This window comes from Myxine glutinosa, chromosome 9 (assembly GCF_964187855.1).
Source record: "Myxine glutinosa chromosome 9, kmMyxGlut1.1, whole genome shotgun sequence".
Lineage (NCBI taxonomy): Eukaryota > Metazoa > Chordata > Myxini > Myxiniformes > Myxinidae > Myxine > Myxine glutinosa.
Window position 1 is genome coordinate 22371157 of NC_136269.1, and position 20259 is coordinate 22391415.

Below are 20259 nucleotides of genomic sequence, written 5' to 3' on the forward strand. Positions count from 1 at the left end.
AGTCAAACCGACACAAAACACGAAAAACAAGGGGAGCGGCAGACAAGATGGGAAGAGAGGGGGAAGGACACAAACACAACATTTGAGAGCAGGGACATCGGGAGGACTTGGGGGGAGGTGGGAGAGGTATAAAACATATGAACACTGCAAGGACTCTGGGGTGAACTACCCACAGCATGTAGTTTCCCACATTCAGGTTCGCGATATGACTTCCGCTTTGACGGACATGCACATCGGTCTAAATCACAGACTTCGTTTTCAAAATGACATCCGTTGCTAAGCGAAAAAACCCCGAAAATGTCGCCTTAAAAACATTACGAAAATGGCCATTCAGCGACGATTTTGAAGCGGAATGAGATGGGGAAGGCTTGGTCACATTGTTTCGCTGCAAAGTATGTGCTACTCATTACACAGACATACGGAAGGAGGCATCGCACCGGGGCATAAGCGGTCCACCACTGACGGCGATTGTAAACTACGTGAACGGCGTGACCTATGTTCACAAGGTAAAGGGAGACACTGACAACCGAACCTACTGCAGTACATTTGTTCCAATCCAGAATTTATTTAACAAATACTTAGGCCTATATCAGTACTGGGTAGGCCTATATTACTTTGCTAAACGCAAATAATTTCAATATTAAAACATAAAGATTGATAACAGTTTACAACAACAATAGTCCATAAATAATAAATAAATCCAATATCATTGACATTTAAAAAATGAACGAAAATTTAATAACATTAATTTATTAATTTTAAAACAGGATAAGCCCATCAAATTGACAGAATTTGCTCTTCTCTGATAATAAACATCAACCTCGATAATGAACATGCGTTAATTACATTGCATACATGTAAATGACAGGATTTATTATTGGAGACTACATTTTTAATTTTGTATTACAAATGTTTTGCTTTACAAATTCTAAAGGGGAAAAAAAAATCGTTTCCCATTAGGTTTGGGCACGGAACCGGAATTTTGTTTCCCATCGGTTTCCATAAACTTAAATCACGGAACCGAAAAACGGTTACAGATGAGATCTGAAATCCCCAGGCCTGTGGCAGAGATGTAGCGCATGTAACAAGGACGAAATTATTAGATCTTTGTGAAGATTCGGATTCGGATCCGGCTACTAGAATATTTTAAGTGATTCTTCACCATTGGGAGATGGGGCCAAAAACGATACATAGCAGGATATCTCAAAAAGTTATGGATGGATTTGGCGAAACTTGTTGGACGGGTTGTGCATGTGACGAGGAAGAATCGATTCAATTTTGGTGAAGATCCGGAGCCGGATCCGGCTAGTAGAATTTTAAAGTGATTTTTCACCATTGAGTGATATGATCAACCAGGCGGAGGTATGCTTTCTACTGAGTGCCGTTCTAGTCTATTTGTCTATTTGTTTGTTTGTCTGTCTGTTTGTTTGTGAACAGGATATCTCAAAAAGTTGTGGATGGATTCGGACTCTGGTAGAAAAGACCATGGTTTAGGATTGTGGACCATCTGAGATGGTGGTGAACAGCAGCTGTCTTGAAGACCTGGAGGGAAGAATGATATTGAAGAGAATGTGGAAGTTGATTCCACAGGTTGGAAAAAGAGGAGGAAAATGAGTGGAGGTGAGCAGTGATCCTGGATTTGGGTAGTTTCACAGAAAGGAAGTTGATGGTGGACCATGTTTGCCCTATATACACCTGGAGAGATGTCGGAGAGACAAAGCACTAAAAGAGCAGAGGGTGCAAGACCAGAAAGGAGGCGGTAGAAGACAGAGACCACCGACATCTGCGATGGCAAAGTGATCGGTCTCAGCTTCATTGCAGGGGATTCCAATAATGTTAAAGCTCTTGTTTACACGCTGTCAAGCTGAGCATGATGTGAGGCAGGGTTGCCAGCTCAGAGGGGAGAGCAGTACTTCATCAAGCTGCAGATGAAGGCTTTGTGGGTGGATAGGAGCTCCGGTGTGCCAAGGAAGGTCTCTGTACGATGGAGGATGCCCAGTCAGCGGTTGGTATCAGATGAGACACCCAGTTTTAACGTCCGTCCGAAAGACTTTGCATTCTGTGATGCAACACACTACCTGTGAAGGGCCAATCCGACAGTTTATAGATTATAGTCCGGGTGGGAATTGAACTCAGATCACACATCTCACAGGCAAGTCACAATCTCTGCCTCTCCCTATCAGACATATTCATCTCATCCTTGCTACCTCAAGTCCCCACCCCTTGGGGCATGAACCGCGGTAAAATCTAAAAAGGATTGTCGCATATTTCATGCGCCCCCCAATGTTGATTGCATATACCATACAACGTTTCATTAAAATGATCCCACAATTGCATTTTTTCGGTATTTGACCACTCCCAGGGGGGCGGGGCCAAAATGGCACTGCTGCTGCAACTTCGTGCCATGTGGTGATCATAACTACCAAGCTTGGTGAATTTCCACACATCCGTTTCGGAGGACATAGCGTGATAGATGGACAGGCAGACAGATGGAGCTGATTACGTTTTTGTTTTTTTCAAAAACGTGGAGATAATTACTTATGTATCTGAAATGGAGAAAACGATGGAGAATTGATGACTGTGGATAATACTGATGCAGATGAATTTGCACAAACACGTACTTTCACTTCTGCACTGCAGGCACACTTTGTTGAGGAGCTCAGTCGTACTGGAGTTGAGTACCTCCCGAAGATCGTGACTACCGAGATCCCGGGCAGCGAACGGATGGATTTGTACAAGGAGGGCGGTGTTTTATTTGTCACCAGTCGTATACTGGTAGTGGATTTCCTCACTGACCGTGTTCCTGCCAATCTTGTCACCGGTATGCGTCATTGATACGAGATGAGGCGTCGGATGCAGTGGTTGCACAAATAATTCAGATTTATACTTCCACAACCGTAGAGCCAATTTCCTTAACACCTACATCGTGCATCACATTGACTATCGAGCGATGGTACCAACTTCTATCAAACTGGTAAATAAGAATGCAAGTCCAGCAAGGTAATGTTAGGTACGTAATAATATTTATCTGAGGTTGAGGTTTCTTATGTTATTTCTTTTGACCAGACTCTGGCGTAATGCTTAGATCGTCCGCTCTGAGTCTGGGAGGTCAGTGCTTCGAACACCGGCTGAGTCATACCACAGACTAAAAATGGGATTTGCTTCTTCTTTGCTTGATACTCAGCATTTACAGAGGATAGAACACGGACCAACAACCACAGTGCACAACCATTGCACAAGCTCTATAGGACTCCTGCATTTAAGTTCCTTCTGAAGGAAGTCGTATTTAAATCTCCACATCCATTACGAATCGCACATCAGTTCCTGCCTTTGACTGTGGCTTATTGCATTTAATATACTAGGGCATGCCCGTACTATATATATATCTAAAATTATATCCCCCCCCTCTATTTACATGAAATGGTTTGGTCCAAAGCGAACGGCTTGCGAGTACGGTGACAATCCCCCCCCTCTATTTACATGAAATGGTTTGGTCCAAAGCGAACGGCTTGCGAGTACGGTGACAATCCCCCCCCTCTATTTACATGAAATGGTTTGGTCCAAAGCGAACGGCTTGCGAGTACGGTGACAATCCCCCCCCTCTATTTACATGAAATGGTTTGGTCCAAAGCGAACGGCTTGCGGAGTTTGGTAAAGAAATCGCCATAGCTCGGTAACTACTTGTCCGATTAATATGAAACCTTGAAAAGGCACATCCTCAGGTCCCCAGCAATATACCTGGCAAGTTTCAAGTATATCGGACCCGTGGTTGTCGAGAAACAGCGGTCACAGACAAACATACAAACATACAAACATACAAACATACACACAGAGATTACTGGAATTATAGATAGATTACATTGAATGTAGAATGTTGTGGTATAGAGCTGGGGTCTAGTGATGTAATAGTGTGCAGGCCGCAAGCAGTAGCATATAGCCAGTGTCGCTTTCCATCATATGGCCTCACGATTATATTTTTAAACTTTTACGAGGGGGTTGCGTGACATGTTGCTTGTAAAATGTGCCCGATAAAGTTGGGGATAGGTGCGTTGTGGGGCTGCTGTAACACCCACTGGTCTAAAAGAGAGTTAAACACATCGCAGGCCTAAAGTAACATCCACCGATGGAGGTTGGTGCTCAGAATGCCTTTTCTACTTTTCAGGCATCCTGGTGTACAAGGCACACAAGATAATGGATTCCTGCCTGGAGGCATTCGTTTTGCGGCTTTATCGTCAGAAGAATAAGCAGGGCTTCATTAAGGCCTTCACAGATCAGCCAACTGCATTCACTGTGGGTTTCTGCAAAGTCGAGAGGGTCATGCGATGCTTGTTTGTGCGGAAACTGTACCTGTGGCCGAGGTACGTATGCATGCATTGAGGGCAAAGGCTCTATGCTTCAGACTGGGCCGCCTTTGTGGTCTATCATTCAATTTATCTAACATCAGTACATGTTAAAGTCCTTTAACCCTCCTTCCTTTGCCCCCTCCCTCTCAGTGTGGTTTTGTTCTTTTGGCTGGAATAATTTTTTGTTTTATCTGTTGTCTGAAATCCTAGATTCCACGCAACAGTTCAAGCATGTCTAGAGCAGCGGCAGGTGGATGTTGTAGAGATCGCTGTCGGTCTAAGCCCAGCAGCACAAGCCATTCAGAGTTGTATCCTCGAAGTTCTGGGTGCTTGTCTCCGTGAGCTTCATCGGCACAATCCCAGCCTTGACCTCGACTCGCTATCTCTTGAGAATGCCATTGGAAATGCATTTGATAAGGTGTGGCAGAAGATGAGAGGCATGACTCAAACTGTTGGTTGAGCAAACTTCCTTGGTATTTTCTGAAGTTAAAAGTTCTCAAATTAAGTATCAAACTCAATTACAGACTATGAAATGATTTGTACTTTGAAGAAAAATGGAGCATAAATGAAGAGTCAGAGGACATCTGAAGCTGGAAGCAATTACCGCTAATTACTTTTCCGGCCTTGCTCCCCCTGCTCTGTCCGTGCTCTGTCCCCCAAATATTCCTGCAGGACGCACAAGATCTGCCAGCAACCCTCTTCTGGTGAAACTGTCAAAATAAAGACTCTCTGCTCACCTTTCACTCTTTCATTCCTCTTTTTTTTCTGCCTCTGGAACAAACTCCCTCACTCTCTTCAATCCCACTCTTCCCTCCAGGTCTTTAAAACAGCTGTTCACCACCATCCCCCATCCAAAACCTTTATCTTTTCTACCCCCATTAAAACACCCCAAATCCACCTCTTTCAATCTCCAACTTCTTTGCTGAAATTCCTAGTAGTGTCCATTTGTTTTATACCTTGTACCCCCCCCAGCCCTCTCCCTTCCACAGATCTACCGACGTCCTTGTTCTCTAGTATTGTTGTGCTTGTGTGCTTTCCCCTCTCTCCCCTTCTTGTTTTCCGCTCCCTTCATTGGATATTTTATGTGTCCGTGCATGTTTTCGTGTTTAATGTGTTAGCTCTTGTACGAGCCTCGACTCTGTATACCAAAAAAAAAAAAACCTCTGCCACAGGAGGTAGACGGAGCTGATGTTTTCACTCCTGTTTGTCTGTGAGCAGGATATCTCAAAATTTTTATGCACGGATTTGGACTAAACGTGGTGGACATGTTGGGTATGTGACAAGGACTAATTTCTTCGATTTTGGTGAAGATTCGGATCTATCTGGAGTTTTTAAAGTGATTCTTCACCATTGAGAGATAGGGCCGAATAGGATATATAACATGATATTTCAAAACATTATGGACGAGTTGGTTTGGTGACAAGAACAAGCCGATTAGATTTCGGTTCAGGTCCGGATCCAGATCCGGCCCATCAGTGGGATACAAAACATAAACCGTTCAGCCTCGTAGAGGTATGTGAACCAAGTGCCGTTCAATTTTTTTTTTTTTTTTTTTTTGTGATTATTTCATTTGATCGACATAATTGAAATCCATATATCCAATTTATAATGTATTTCAGACAATAAGACTACAACTTGACCCAGTGTGGCACACATTGGGTGCGAAGAGCCGCTCATTGGTACAGGATCTGAGAGTCTTGCGGACTTTGCTCCTCTGCCTTACCCAGTACGATGCCGTCACTTTCCTGCAGTTGCTCGAGTCTCTGTGGTCCAGTCACAAGGCGTTTGGTCAAAACTCTGGTGTGGGTCATAATATAACACCGACATTTTAACAGTATTCTCTCTCTCTCTCTTGTGTGAACTATGCAAACATCTTACTGCATTATTAATTCAATTAGTTGTTGTTGTGGTAAATGTGCCTTGAGTAATTGAGTTTCTATCCTGTTCACTAATTGCAGGCTGGTTGTTCATGGATGCTGCAAACTCGATGTTTGTGCACACGCGTGCTCGTGTGTATGGATATTCGGTTAACAATGATTCAGGGAAGAAGACAGAGGGTAATTCAAACGTTTCATGTTGTTGGAAGATGGATTACCTGAAGTTGTAATGAGACTGCAGTTTAGTATTTTAAATACGGACCATCTATGTATTACATATGCAAAAGGGTGGAATTTTAATCACTGCTTCATTTTTTTCCTTCCGTCCCCTTTTTTCTGTCTTGCCTTGACCTCCTTTCCCTTCCATTCCCACTTCATCCGCATACACTCTCAAACCCTTTTCTCTTTTTATATTTTCAATTTAACCTGTCTTTCCCGTTTTCAGTGTGTACATAATAAATAGATTGCCCCATGCACATTGTGGGTAGAATCCATGACCCAGTTTCCTGAGCAAATTCTCTCTTGTTGCTCAAGTTACATGTTGTTCCTGATTTTGCCTATTATTGTTCACCGCTCCTTTTCTATGCCAGCTACACGCGCTGCATAACGTCATTGCCGGGCACCGAAGGGGGTTCGGCAATGACGCACGCTGAAAGGGAGTATTCAATTTTCACTCCGGTTGTTTGTTTGTTTTCTTGTTTTCTTGTTTCATTATTAATTTTCATTATTAATCATTTATTTATTTTCTTTCTCATCTGGGCAATATCACAGGCACCTTTTGAGCTAGGAAGCTAATGTTTGTACATGACAGTGACCAAGTGATGTGGCTACAAAGGATATTTTTGATTTATTGATTAATCAATTAATCGATTAATTATTTATTGGTTAATCAATTAAATTTTTTTTTTTTGATTAATGGCTTTTTAAATTAAATTTCAAAAAGTTACAGCTTCGGATTAGGTATGCTATTAGCCAATTGATTGAGATAATATTTTATGATCATTGTTTATTAATTTTAATTATGTAATTAATCAATTATTGTACAACTCTCCCTCCCAATACAGTCTCAATGAGCTGCACTGCGGTATTGTTGGGCGCCTAAGGCATTGCCGCAATGGATGATATTTATTTATTTGACATGGGGGCGGTGTACTTTGTATCTGTACTTGTTTCTCTTTCTGTTTGTTTACTTTAATAAATGTATAGAACCAACCTCACCTTGAGCAAACCATGATTTGTATTGATACTCATAATATTTTGTTTGGTGGTCATTACAAATCCACCATGCGACACAGCTTCGAGTCCTGTCTAATCTGCATTACTTGTCTTGCTTGTCACGTTATTTCTCTCCAATTTATGTCCCATATTTAAGGAGAAAAGCAAGAGTTACCCCTGGAGAAGAACCCGAAATGGGAGGCCCTGCTGGAGGTAATACAGGAAATTGAAAGAGAAAACATAAACAGCAAGGATCTTGGAGGGCCAGGTGAGCTTTTTCATTTGTTTATTTTACATTACGTGCTTTTTCTTTGTTGTTGTTACCTCCGCCGCCAAAGGTGGATGGAGGTTATGTTTTCACGCCTGTCTGTCTGGCTGTTTGTCTGTCCGTTTGTCCGTTTGTGAACAAGATATCTCAAAACGTTGCGGACGGATTCGGACGAAATTTGGCAGAGAGGTAGCATGTTGTTGTATTTGATAATCATGTTGTTGTTGTATTTGATAATCTCGCGAGATCTTGGAGACGGCGGCAGGGATTTTCGAAGCTCCACACGGTCTCCACGTTTTCAAAGTTAAGTCTGTTCACAATCGTATTTTGTCGAAACTGTATTTATCTTTCGGTGTGTGAAGTTATAGTGTGCACCTTGGAAGTTTCTCGGTGTTTATCTTTCATAAATTAATCGTCTGTTTGCCGCGTCGCGAGCAAGGCCTTTGCCGCGTCGCGAGCGATTTGAAATCGAAGTTAAGTAATTGTTCCCATTTGTATTTTCGTTATAACTGTATTTATTTTATGGTGTGTGTACATATATTGTGTCCCGAGGAAGATTTTCGGTGCAAATCTTTCATACCTGTATTGAAAATCGTGTTAATTCGTCTCGTGTCTTGAGGCCTTGTACAGTGTACAACCTTGAGGCTTTGTTTTTCTCTCAGCGGTCCGTCGTTTTGTGCTCCAATAACTTTCGTTCTCTGTTTTCCCAGTCTTTTCACCCCATAGCCTACTTCCTTGTGTAAATCTCAACTACAAAAAAACAAAAAAAAAACATTTCCTTCTCTGTTCTCATTCGTTTATTCATTCTTATTCGTTTGTTCGTTCTTCGACCACGTGTTTCTCCCCCATTTCCCCAGATAGTTTTCACTGTTATTAACCTTCAATGTTTACACTTTCCCCTCAAGTTATGTATTCCGTCATATATTATAACACCTTTTTCTTCTTCTTCTTTAAAAGGCTGCTTTCGACTTGCTCACCAAATCTATTCATCCCAAAAAAAAATTCCATCTCCTATAGTGCCTTTTTTCTACGTTCCCTAAACTCTCCTGCACTCCATCCTCCATCCAGCGTCCTTAAACGTATTTTTAACTCGAAGGTCACAAGAAACTCATTTTGCAATAAATGTTCGTTTCCCATTAATCGTACACTTTCTAAAATCAAATCTCACCCCTCCCCTCCAAATCTTCCCCATAACCCCTCCCCTCCAAATCTTCCCCATCACCCCTTCCCTCCAAATCCTCCCCATCACCCATCCCTTTCAAATCTCCCCCCTTGCCCCCTCCCTCCTAAACTACCCCCTCACCCCTCCCCTCCAAGACTCCCCCTTGCCCCTCCCCTCCTAGACTCCTCCCTCACCCCTCCCCTCAAAATCTCCCCCATATCCCATCCCTTTCAAATCCCTCCCCTTGTCCCTTCCCTCCCAAACTCCCCCCTCGCTCCTCCCCTTCAAATCTCCCCACCCTCATTTCTTCTCAATTTCCCCCCTCTCATTCCCCCTCCTCAAAGCGTCCTCCTCGCTTCTTCCCCCTTCCAACTCTCACCTCCATCTCCCCCAACCTGCCTCGCTCTTCCCCCTCCTCAAATCCTCCTCAAAACCTCATTGTTCCTCACCCAATCACCATTTTGTCCGCCCCATCCTTCCCTTTCTCCGAGCTATTCTGAAATCTCTGACAAACCTTCAACAGCTCCCCCTACCTCTTCCACCTCTTCCACATCTTACCCGACCCCTCCTCCCCCCTGTTCTGTATCCGATGCTCCCCCTTCCTCTTCATTAACGGTATGGACCTCAAACATCCGGGGCCTTCGTTCAAACTTAACTGATCTCTCCATACAGGTTGCTTCTGACAAACCAGACGTGATCTGCTTCACAGAAACTTTCCTCCTTCATGATGTGTCTGATTCCTTGGTATCTCTCCCAGGTTACTCCCTCCTCCGGTATGATAGACCTGAGCCTCGTCCTGGAGGTGGGGTTGCTATCTTTATCAAAAACTCTCTTCCTCACTCGCCCTGCACTGCCCTCTCTCCACCTCACCCCCAGGAATACCTCTAGCTACGGCTTCCCCTTCGCTCCCACCTCTTGTTCATATGAGTGTTGTACCGTCCACCAAACAGTGATGACTCCATCTACATCTCGCTGTCTGATAATATGGACCAACTTCTATCTACTCATCCCAACTCTCTCTTCCTCATATGTGGTGATTTCAACTGTCATCATGCCAGTTGGCTGGGTGTGGGTACCTCTCTCACCAGCCATGGCTCCTCAGCAAAGGACTTCTGCGACTCACTGGGACTGACACAATCTGTCAATTTCCCGACCCGGATCTCAGTCAACGGAGCATCTTCTCTTCTGGACTTGGTTATGACTAACTTCCCTGAAAATGTCTGCTGCTCTTCTTCTGCTCCAATCGGATCATCTGATCATGTCCTTGTTAAAGTGGACATCTCTCTGACCATTCTCAGGGAGCCTGCTCAGCGTCAACGAGTCTGGCATTTCACTCAGGCCAACTGGCACGGTCTTCAAGCAGCCATCAATCATCTGGACTGGTCTCCCATCTCTACCACCTCTGACATCAACTCATCCTGGGAATTCTTCCAAAGTAAATTGCTCTCTCTCATGCACAGATTTATCCCATCTCGTCTTCAGTTGTCATACCCTTCCTCCCGTCCATGGTACACGGAATCTTGTGGTGAGGCTGTTGCCCAGAAACAACTTGCCTTCGTCTCCTGGAAAGCAAATCCAACGGAAGGAAATCTCATTTCCTTTCACAAAGCCCGAAACAAGTGTGTGTCCACCCTCAGGAGAGCCAGGAAACAATATCTCTCCGTTCTCAAGGCCGAACTCTCTTATCTGTCTCCCTCTTCCAAATCCTGGTGGCGTCTGGTCAAATCCGTTTCTGGTGTTCGTTCCCCCTCCATCCCCTCCCTTACCTCAAACGGCTACACAGCTGACTCCGCACGTGAAAAAGCTGAATGCCTCAACTCTGTGTTTGCCTCTAAATCTTGTGTCCCAAACCCATCCCTCTCTGTACCCACCATACCCAGTCGTACCCAGCTGCTCCTGGACTCCGTGTCCTTTCCTCCTGACAAGGTGGAAAAGTTTCTGTCAACCCTCGACTCTGATTCTGCAACTGGACCCGACGGCATCAGCCCACGGGTCCTAAAATCCTGCTCTGCCGCTCTATCTCACCCTCTCTCTGTTCTCTTCACCCTCTCTTTTGCTCAAGGTCAACTGCCATCTGCTTGGAAATCAGCCAACATCACCGCTTTGCACAAAAAAGGTGCAAAAACAGATCCTAGCAACTACAGGCCAATCCGCCTTCTCCCAATTATCAGCAAAGTCATGGAATCCATCATTGCTTCGGATATGAAATCTTTCCTCTTCTCCAATGGCTTGATCTCTGATCATCAATTTGGTTTCAGACCAGGTCACTCTACTCTGGACATGCTGCTTCTGCTGTCTCAACAATGGATGGAGGTCCTCAATGCCAAACAGGAAATTAGAGCTGTCTCCCTCGACATATCACGTGCCTTCGATACGGTCTAGCACCCCGCTCTGCTCACCAAACTCTCCTCCTTTGGTATCCATGGAAATCTCCACGCATGGCTGGCGGACTTCCTCTCTAGTCGTCGTCAACGTGTGGCCCTGAATGGGTTTCTCTCATCTCCTCTTCCTGTTCAGGCTGGAGTTCCCCAAGGCAGTGTTCTGGGCCCTGTGCTTTTTCTGGTCTTCACCAATGATCTCTCTGACTCTCTTGAAAATCCTCTCTATCTCTTTGCTGATGACCACTCTCTGCCGCTCCATTCCTCATCCCTCAGATCGGCAGTCTGCAGCCTCCTCACTCTCTGAAGACTTGGACAAAATCACAGTCTGGTCAAACAAGTGGAACATGTCTTTCAATCCTGACAAATCTCACACTCTTACTATGTCTCTCCGAAAAGATCGACTGGACAACCCTCCCATCTACTTTCTCAACAATCCTCTCCAAGAAGTTCTGTCGCTCAAGCTTTTGGGTCTCACTATCTGCCATGATCTTTCTTGGGAAAACCACATTTCCAAGCTGGCCTCCAAAGCCAGTCGCCGACTGGGCATCCTCCTTCGTGCGAAGTCCTTCCTCGGCACACCTGAGCTCCTCACCACATACAAGGCTTTCATCCGCAGCTCAATGGAATACTGTTCTCCCCTATGGGCCGGTGCTCCTGCCTCACACCTAGCTCGGCTTCACGCTGTTGAAACCAAAGCTTTCAGAATTATTGGAATCTCCCACGATGAAGCTATCTCTGAGGGCCTTTCACTCACTCACCGCAGGCAGGTAGGTGGTCTTTCTGTCTTCTACCGACTCCTCTCCGGCCTTGCACCCCCAGCTCTCTCTGTGCTCTGTCCCCCAAATATTCCTACAGGTCGCACAAGATCTTCCAGCAACCCTCTGATGGTTAAACTGCCGAAATGTCGGCTCTCTGCTCACGTTCACTCTTTCATTCCTCTTTTCTCCCGCCTCTGGAACAAACTCCCTCACTCCCTTCAATCCCCTCCTCCCTCCAGGTCTTTAAAACAGCTGTTCACCACCATCTCTTATCTTCCCCCATCCAAAACCTTGATCTTTTCTACCCCCGCTAATTTACCCCAGATCCACCTTGTTTGAAATTCCAACTTCTTTCCTGGAAGTCCTGGCAGTGTCCACATGTTTTATACCTCTCCCACCCCCCGCCCCCTTCCCATGCCCCCCCCAAAGCCCTCGCCCTCTCTCAGATCTCTTGATGTCTCCATGTCTCTTGGTCCCTGCTCTCAAATGTTGTGTTTGTGTCCTTCCCCCTCTCTCCCCATCTTGTCTACCGCTCCCGATGTTATATGTTTTATGTGTTGGTTTGTCTTTCTGTGTGATTAATGTTCGCTCTTTCACGAGCCTCGATCTTGTATACAAAAAAAAAAGAAAAGAAAAAAAGTGTGACAAGGACAAAATGATTAGATTTTGGTGAAGATCCGGATTCGGATCTGGATACTGGAATTTTTTAAATTGATTCTTCACCATTGGGTGATCGGGCTAAAACTGATACATAGCAGGATATCTCATAAAGTTGTGGACGGATTTGGACGAAACTTGGTGGACAGGTTCCGAATCCAGATCTGGCTTATCAGTGGGATACAAAACGTAAACTGTTCACTAGGCGGAGTTATGCTCTTTACTGAGTGCCGTTCTAGTTGTTGTTGTTGTTGTTGTTGTTGTGTGCTGCAATGGTGACAGTAGAGTACACAAACAATTCGTGAAGATGGAGTGGTGCCAATAAACCTTCCCCTGCCCTCGTTAAGTTAATTTAAAAGGTCATAACGTGATACTGTGTGCTTCTTGGTGTTCCCAGGACAAACTATATAACAGAGGTTTATCTCCATTTTCTGCTTATACAGGGCTTGCGTGCACTTTCTGTTGCCACGAGCTTGTTATCCTCACATTTTTGAAAAAGAAACGTGGAAGGGGTGGGGTGGAGGGAGTTTTCACTGACGTCACAAATTACCCATCTCGCATTGCGCGGCGGCCATTTTGATACCCAAGCTAATCTGTCCGTGTGCGCTGATATTGATTTGTTGTGTTGGTTTATGGTGAATGCGGATCGCAAAAAGTCTGTTTTATAAAGTAATTTTGTTTGTTTTGTCACGTTCATGTGGAGTGTGGTGCCATCTAGTTTATATTACGTATTGTTGCCCAACAAACACAGAACATTCGGTTTAAGTTTGCCGTGGACCAGTGAACTGGTGAACACCTAGGCAGTGGGTCAACCTGCAACCAACTACCTATAGAACAGACTTGGAGTGTACGTAAGGATACGGTAGATCCAGGCTTGAGTATGGCTAGCAGTGCGAGTGCCAACCTTGGCTACCAAGAGACGCTCCCCCCGGACGTTCTTGTTCGTTACAAAGAGAAGATTTCTGTCATTGGGTGTGAACCTTATGGTCTATCAAATGATCAATTTGAGAAGAATGTGAGCAAGTGGCCTCAGGTGACCCACATCGACATGATCAACTACCTGTTGTTCAGCAAATCGGCCTATACCAAAGATGAGTTGAAGAAGTATAAATCCCTCGAGGCATACAGGTTGTACCAAGATGGATGGGTGCGACAAATCCTACACAAAGAACTGAATGACGTCCACTTGATTCGATCCAAGGTATTAATATATTAAACAAACATGTATTTTTTAAAGCTGCTTGTGTTAATGTTATGGACCTGATTGATTAAGTGCCCTCCATTTGTTCAAATGTATGTATTGTATTCAATATCATTAATGATTATAGTAATTGTATGGTTATACAATGAAACATGTTCTTACTTACTGTTAACAAAATGCTCGGAACAGACAGGTGTGCGATCCCACTGTGATTCTGTTTGGATGTCACTGCGATTGATGGCAGCCTTCCACAAACGCCGCCTCTCTTCACTTAAATTTCTTGTTTCCTCACCCTGATTCAGTAGAAGTTTGGGCGTTTTGTAAAACTTGACACCTGGCCTAACGCCTGGCCTGTTTGAACAACGAAATACGCCGCAAATTGGCATGACTGGTCGTGAACAAAAACTATTTAATGTGAATCCGCTGACGACGTTGTTCGAGAGGGTATCAAAATGGCCGAGGTGTCCCAGGGTGCCCTGCGCGCGTGCTCCGATGACGTCACAAGAAAACAAGCATTGCCTTTGTCTCTCTGGCTGTCTGTCTGCCTGTCGCACCATCTCCTCCTTAACCGTTTCACCAAACTTGATAGTTGTGATCACCACATGGCACGAAAGTGCAAGAGCAGTACCCAGTGGTGCGGTCAAAAGGTCAAATAAAAAAATATGCAATTACAAGAACATTTATAACATTTTTTCATGGAACTTTGTATTTGTAATCACATAGTATTTATTACAGGAGTTATAAAGGGGGAAAAATAACTCAAAATTTGATATTGGGCCATTCCTGGTCCAACCTTTTGCCATCTTTCAACTTTGCTTTCCGTGGGAGGCCTGTGGATATGCAGTGGTGCCCCAACGACCTCACTCTAGTCATTGATTTGCATATGCTGCTGTATTTGACAACGTGCACAACAATTTGGACAACAAGGTGAGGAAAGACGAGTTTATTTCTGTGCTTGTGTTGCAGGCCAGGTGTTGGTGTGTGCAAGTGATGACAAAACCTGTGCCCAGCTCCGCCAATTACTTTGCCGAGGCCCAGATTACCTCCTGCAAAGTATGTTTAAGCAATCGCATTTTGGGAGTGCTGGTGGCAGCGGCAGTGCTAATAGTGCAAGAGGCCTTGATGGAAAGATTGATGCCACCGATGCATTAGATATGCCAAAGATATCTACAGAATGGCTCCAACCTGCAGGTTGCATCAGAAATCCTTCAGTCGTCAGAGGTCAAAAGAGACCTCTGACGTCAAAGAAAAGAGAGAGAGAAAGAAAAGAGACCAGCAGAGGCTCTGAGGGTCAAAGGTCTGAGAAAGGGAAGAAGAAGAAAAGAGAAGAGAAGGAAAGTGGATTAGGTAAGAATCCTCAAGATTTAACACTGACGCAGATGTTGCAACATCACAAAAAGAATGAATCTGATCAGGAGGAAGAAGATGAGAATGATGAAGGGAATGAACTTTGCTATCAAGATGAGGAGAATGCAGGGGTAGTGGAGGAGGAGGAGCAGGAGGAGGAAATGAAATCTGACTCAGAAGAAAAGAATCAAGAGGAAGAAAGACATCAGGACCAGAAGAAGGAAGATGAAGTGATAAAACAGGAGTGTGGTGATGTTAAAGGCGTACATGAAAACAAAGCAGGTGGAGAATGTGAGCCCTCCGTGCAAATGTCAGAGCGGCTTGGATTGCGGGATGACTCCGTGGCGGTGCTGCACCCACTGCGGGGCTCTGCGGACCCATACGGCTTAACACGTGTCCTGCGTGAACTGCAGCCACGCTATGTCATACTTTATGATGCGGACCTGGGTCCTGTGCGGCAGCTCGAGGTGTTTCGGGCTAGCCGACCCGGCCTACCACTAAGGCAAGCAATGTTCAACTTGTAATCGATTGTAATTCTGCAAGTGTTATTAAGAATCACTGTACAATTCCTGTAAAGGAATAAATTTGTGTAATTTATCAGTTATGTCACTCCTAGGGCTTCATTGCTGAGGAGTTGCTTCCTCTTTTTGCAGAGTCTACTTTCTAATGTTTGAAGGTTCCACAGAGGAGCAGAGATATCTCACCACGTTGCGGAAGGAAAAGGAAGCCTTTGAAATGCTTATACGGTGCGTGCTTTAGTTTCTCCTTCACTTGTCACATATCGTTGCTCGTCTCACCATCTTGCATGTTTGCATAACTAATGTTTTAATGTACTTTGTTACTTGCTGTGTTCGAGGTGTTCGAAGAATCGAAGATTTTTCAAGTGTATTGGTCGGTTGCGTTTGTGGTTCTGTCTGTTTGTTTGTCTGTTTGTTTGTCACCGGCCTACAGGTCACAATTCTAAACCGATCGTCACGAAACTTCACCAAGCTGTATAGGTCATTCCAATTGAGAAGCCTATTGTTTTTGGAGTCAAAAGGTCGAAAAGTCAACATAGGCCAAAGGTCACCAACTTTGCCAAATTTCTAAAATCCTAAATTTTCATCCGATTGACTTGAAATTTGAAGAGAACTTGCATATCTGGTCAATGCATTCAACCACAAATTATATTTTAGGTGAACATAGGCCAAAAGGTCAACATAGGCCGAATTTCTAAAATGACCAATTTTCATTTGATTGACTTGAAATTCTAAGAGGATTTACATATATGGGCACTGAATTCAACCACCAACTATTTTTGAGGTCAACATAGGCCAAAAGGTCAGCATAGGCCAAGTTTTTTAAATCCTCAATTTTCATCTGATTGACTTGAAAATTAACAGCATTTGCACATTGAGTCACTAAATAGGCAAACTAACTATTTTTGAGGTCAAAAGGTCAAAGGTCAACTCAAGGTCAACCTTACAAAATCATCATTTTTCATCTGAAAAATCGTCACTTTTCTTCCTGTTGGCTCGAGCTTTGATCAAGATTGTCAATTTTAATTTTGATGAAATGGACAATTTGCTGTATCAATGGAATTTTTTTTCTTGGGGGCGGGGGGCGGATTTTGCAAGTATCGTGCTCCGCATGACGTCTTCTTGTTATTCCATTTATTGGCAATGCACATTTCATCCGTCGAGCATATTATTTTATTACTTAATAATAATTTTAATTCTGGATGTACAGGCCATACTTTTATATTATTCGAATATGAAATGTAGGCTTACGGAAGAGCAGGCACGCTTTTGGATTTCAAATGCTAGTAAATGCGTGTACAACTTTAAAAGGACCAAATGGTTAACAGACACAAAATATGAGAAACAATACAACAAGAACATACTGATGCTTCACTGTAAAAGAGGAGAAATTGAGTGAAGGATGGAGACAGGGTCTCACAGATGTAACCAGAGTGAAGTCAAATGCGTGCCATCACAAATCCCCACGTTTTCCACCTCAAGCAAAGTTTAAAAATAAAATAAAAAACAGACTTGAACCCAATCGCACATCTCTGGAGAGACCTGAAAATGGCTGTCCACCGACGATCCCCATCCAACCTGACAGAGCTTGAGAGGATCTGCCGAGAAGAATGGCAGAAAATCCCCAAATCTAGGTGTGCAAAGCTTGTCGCGTCATACCCAAGAAAACTCGAGGCTGTAATCGCTGCCAAAGGTGCTTCAACTAAGTACTGAGTTAAGGGTCAGAATACTTATGTCAATGTGATATTTCAGTTTTTTCTTTTTAATAAATGTGCAAAACTTTCTAAAATCCTGTTTTCTCTTTGTCGTTATGGGGTATTGAGTGTATGTTGATGAGGGGAAAAATGAATTTAAACGATTTCAGCATAAGGCTGCAACATACCAAAATGTGAAAAAAGTGAAGGGGTCTGAATACTGTTGCGAATATGGAATTTGGCCTCCATATCCGCTTGTAAATATTCCCCTATTTTCTCCAATACTCCCCAACTTTCCCCAATCCCCCATTCCCTAGTCCCATTGCATGTAAATAACAATCAGTAGAGCCGACCTTCCCCTTATTCCCCCATTAAATGTCGTGCCCAGGTCCACCGCACCACACGTAGACAACTTTCGGACATCTTCCTAGTTATTCTTAATCTATGTCAGTTAAGGCCTCGTTTCCATTAATTATGACTCTTCGTTGCACCAGAATGTGATTATATGGCATCAGTAGTGAGTTTAGGACCTTTCCCATACCTCCTCCCATCTTCTTCCCCAAACAACAACTACAACAACAATTACAACTACAACTACGACTACAACAACAGAGGGGCGGGGAGTGTGCGTCCTCACACCGGCTCGGTTACCCGCCATGACCATGCGCTCCACGGCGTTACCCCGAAGGGGCTGGCTGTCAGCTCCTCGTCAGGGGCGGAGCCAGTAACCCCCCCACGCACCCAATGAGAAGCAACGTGCCGATTCCATCTGGGGCGGAGCTAACGAGCCGAGGGCGTGTCACTCCCCGCCGGATATACGCGGCCCCGCGCCGGACGTGACGACAGATGCGCCTCAGCTTGGAGAGAGAAGCCACCGCCACCCCCAGCGCGACGATACCTCCCCGCATCTTTGGACCGGACCGGACCGTACTGTACCCTGCCCCGAGCCCAGGAGGACCTGGAGCCATCGATACCCGCTTTCCTGTCATCAACCCCCGTGTGAGTCAGCCGTTGTCCCGTTTGTCTGTCGTCTGTCCGGGGTTAATATAAGAGTGTGTCTAAGTGCCTGTCTTTCTGTGATTATACCTCTAGCCCCTGTAATCTGACCTTTCCGTACGAATATAATCTCCTCCGGAGGCCTTGAGAATTGAAACATTGGTGTCGTATTGTGTTATTGTAATCCAGCCGGGTGTCTTCTTTTTCTTATTGAGCCAGCATCGCGCGACTAGTCAACGTTCGGGCACAATCGGGTAACTTGTGCAGACGTGGTCATACCATAAAACCGCTCGGTAAATAACATCCAAGCCACGTCTGTAACAATTGGTGTCTGGGAGTGGGATTCGAGGCCCGACCAAATTTTGAAAAAGAAAAAAAAAGGAATAGAGGAAAAAAAAAAAATTTGGTCAAAATTTGGAGCGGCCGAAATTCGTTTTGTTTTACAAAACCCGAATTTTGAAAGTCGCGCTATGGCGGATCAAGACGGCTGGGGTCCGGTAGGGGAGAGTGAAGCAGGGTCGGTCCAGGACCAAATTGAGACACGTGAGGAGAGCGAAACAGCGGGGGTAGCAAACGCACAAAATGGCGCCTCGCTGGTCACCGCGCCCGCGACCGTAGCAGCGCCGCCGATGGATTGGGGCCTATTTATGGAACAAATAAAGGCGCTCATGGTCCAGACAAGTGAAGACCTGAGGAATGACTTGGGAAACCAAATGGGGGTAATGGGGAACCGGATGGATGCTCAGAGTGAGCAATTGGGGGTAATGGGAAACCAAATGGGGGTAATGAGGGACGAAGCGAGGGGTACCGGTGAGGGGTTAGACAATAATTTTAAGGAGTTAGACAAGAAATTTGGGAAGTTAGACAATAATTTTGAGGGGTTAGACAACGGGATAAAAGAGGTGAAACATGGGTTAACGGGGGTAGAAAATAGAATGGCTGCCCAGGAGAATCAGATAGAGGGAGTGAAAAATGGGTTAGAGGGGTTAGAAAACAGTATGGAAGGCAAATTGAGGGACATGAGGGACCAAGCGGAAAGGGAAGTTAAACAAATGGAGCAGCAGATAGAGGGGGTCAGAATGGGGGTAGAAACCAAACTGGATGCTCACAGGGAGGAAATGGAGCAGATGAGGGTGGCATCTGGGCAGGAGATGCAAGTGATGGGAGAGGAGATCAGAAGAGGAGTGAGTGAGGAGGTCGGAGGAGTGCGCGAGGAGGTGAGGCACTGTAAGGAGCACATGGAGAAGGAGGTGAGAAAGGGGACTGTAAAGTTACAGGGGGGCATAGAGGTCCTGACGCAGGAGGTGGAGCAGCTGACGGTGGGACAGACGGAGTTAGTGGAGCAGGTTCAAAGGAACACTGCGGTATTAGGAGGTTTAAAGGCGACACAGAAAGAACTAAAAGATGACTTGGTAGCGACGAAGAGGGAATGTCAGATGGTACGTGAGGGACTGACGGCGAGGTTGGACGAGGTGGTAGAGGTAATGGAGACGAAGGACCGGCAGGTGAGGACGCACATGGAAACGGTCAAGGTAGCCTTGGAGGACGAGCTTGAGGAGACGTACCGGGGAATAAAAGAGGTGAGGCACAAATTAGAAGAAGTGGAAGAAGGGGTGAGCGAAATTAAGAAGCGACGGAGAGAGGATAAGAAAGAGATAAAAGAGGAGATAAAAGAATTGGTCCAAAGTCTGTGTTTGGATCGTGATGATGTGCTCATTAACCGGATGAGGGATTCGCAGGTGATGGAGGAGAAGCGAAGAGGAAGAGGACCCGGTGTAAGTGGTGACCAATATGGTCGTGCGTATGATGCGCCAGGGGATTTAAAAAGCTTGGGGATTGGTT

General features: G+C 44.9%; 1 protein-coding gene across 2 annotated transcripts in view; it reads left to right on the top strand.

The window, feature by feature from the left end:
* LOC144893595 (DNA repair endonuclease XPF-like) overlaps window positions 1-20259 on the top strand; it is a 52277-nt gene that overhangs the window by 19860 nt on the left and 12158 nt on the right. The window contains exons 2-9 of one of the 2 annotated variants that reach the window (XM_078784179.1): window positions 2641-2821; window positions 4163-4358; window positions 4554-4761; window positions 5963-6143; window positions 6302-6400; window positions 7593-7703; window positions 14829-15711; window positions 15863-15955. In XM_078784179.1, coding sequence (XP_078640305.1) covers window positions 2641-2821; window positions 4163-4358; window positions 4554-4761; window positions 5963-6143; window positions 6302-6400; window positions 7593-7703; window positions 14829-15711; window positions 15863-15955 — 1952 coding nt within the window. The remainder of the gene's footprint in view (window positions 1-2640; window positions 2822-4162; window positions 4359-4553; window positions 4762-5962; window positions 6144-6301; window positions 6401-7592; window positions 7704-14828; window positions 15712-15862; window positions 15956-20259) is intronic. The other variant, XM_078784180.1, reaches the window with a different exon arrangement.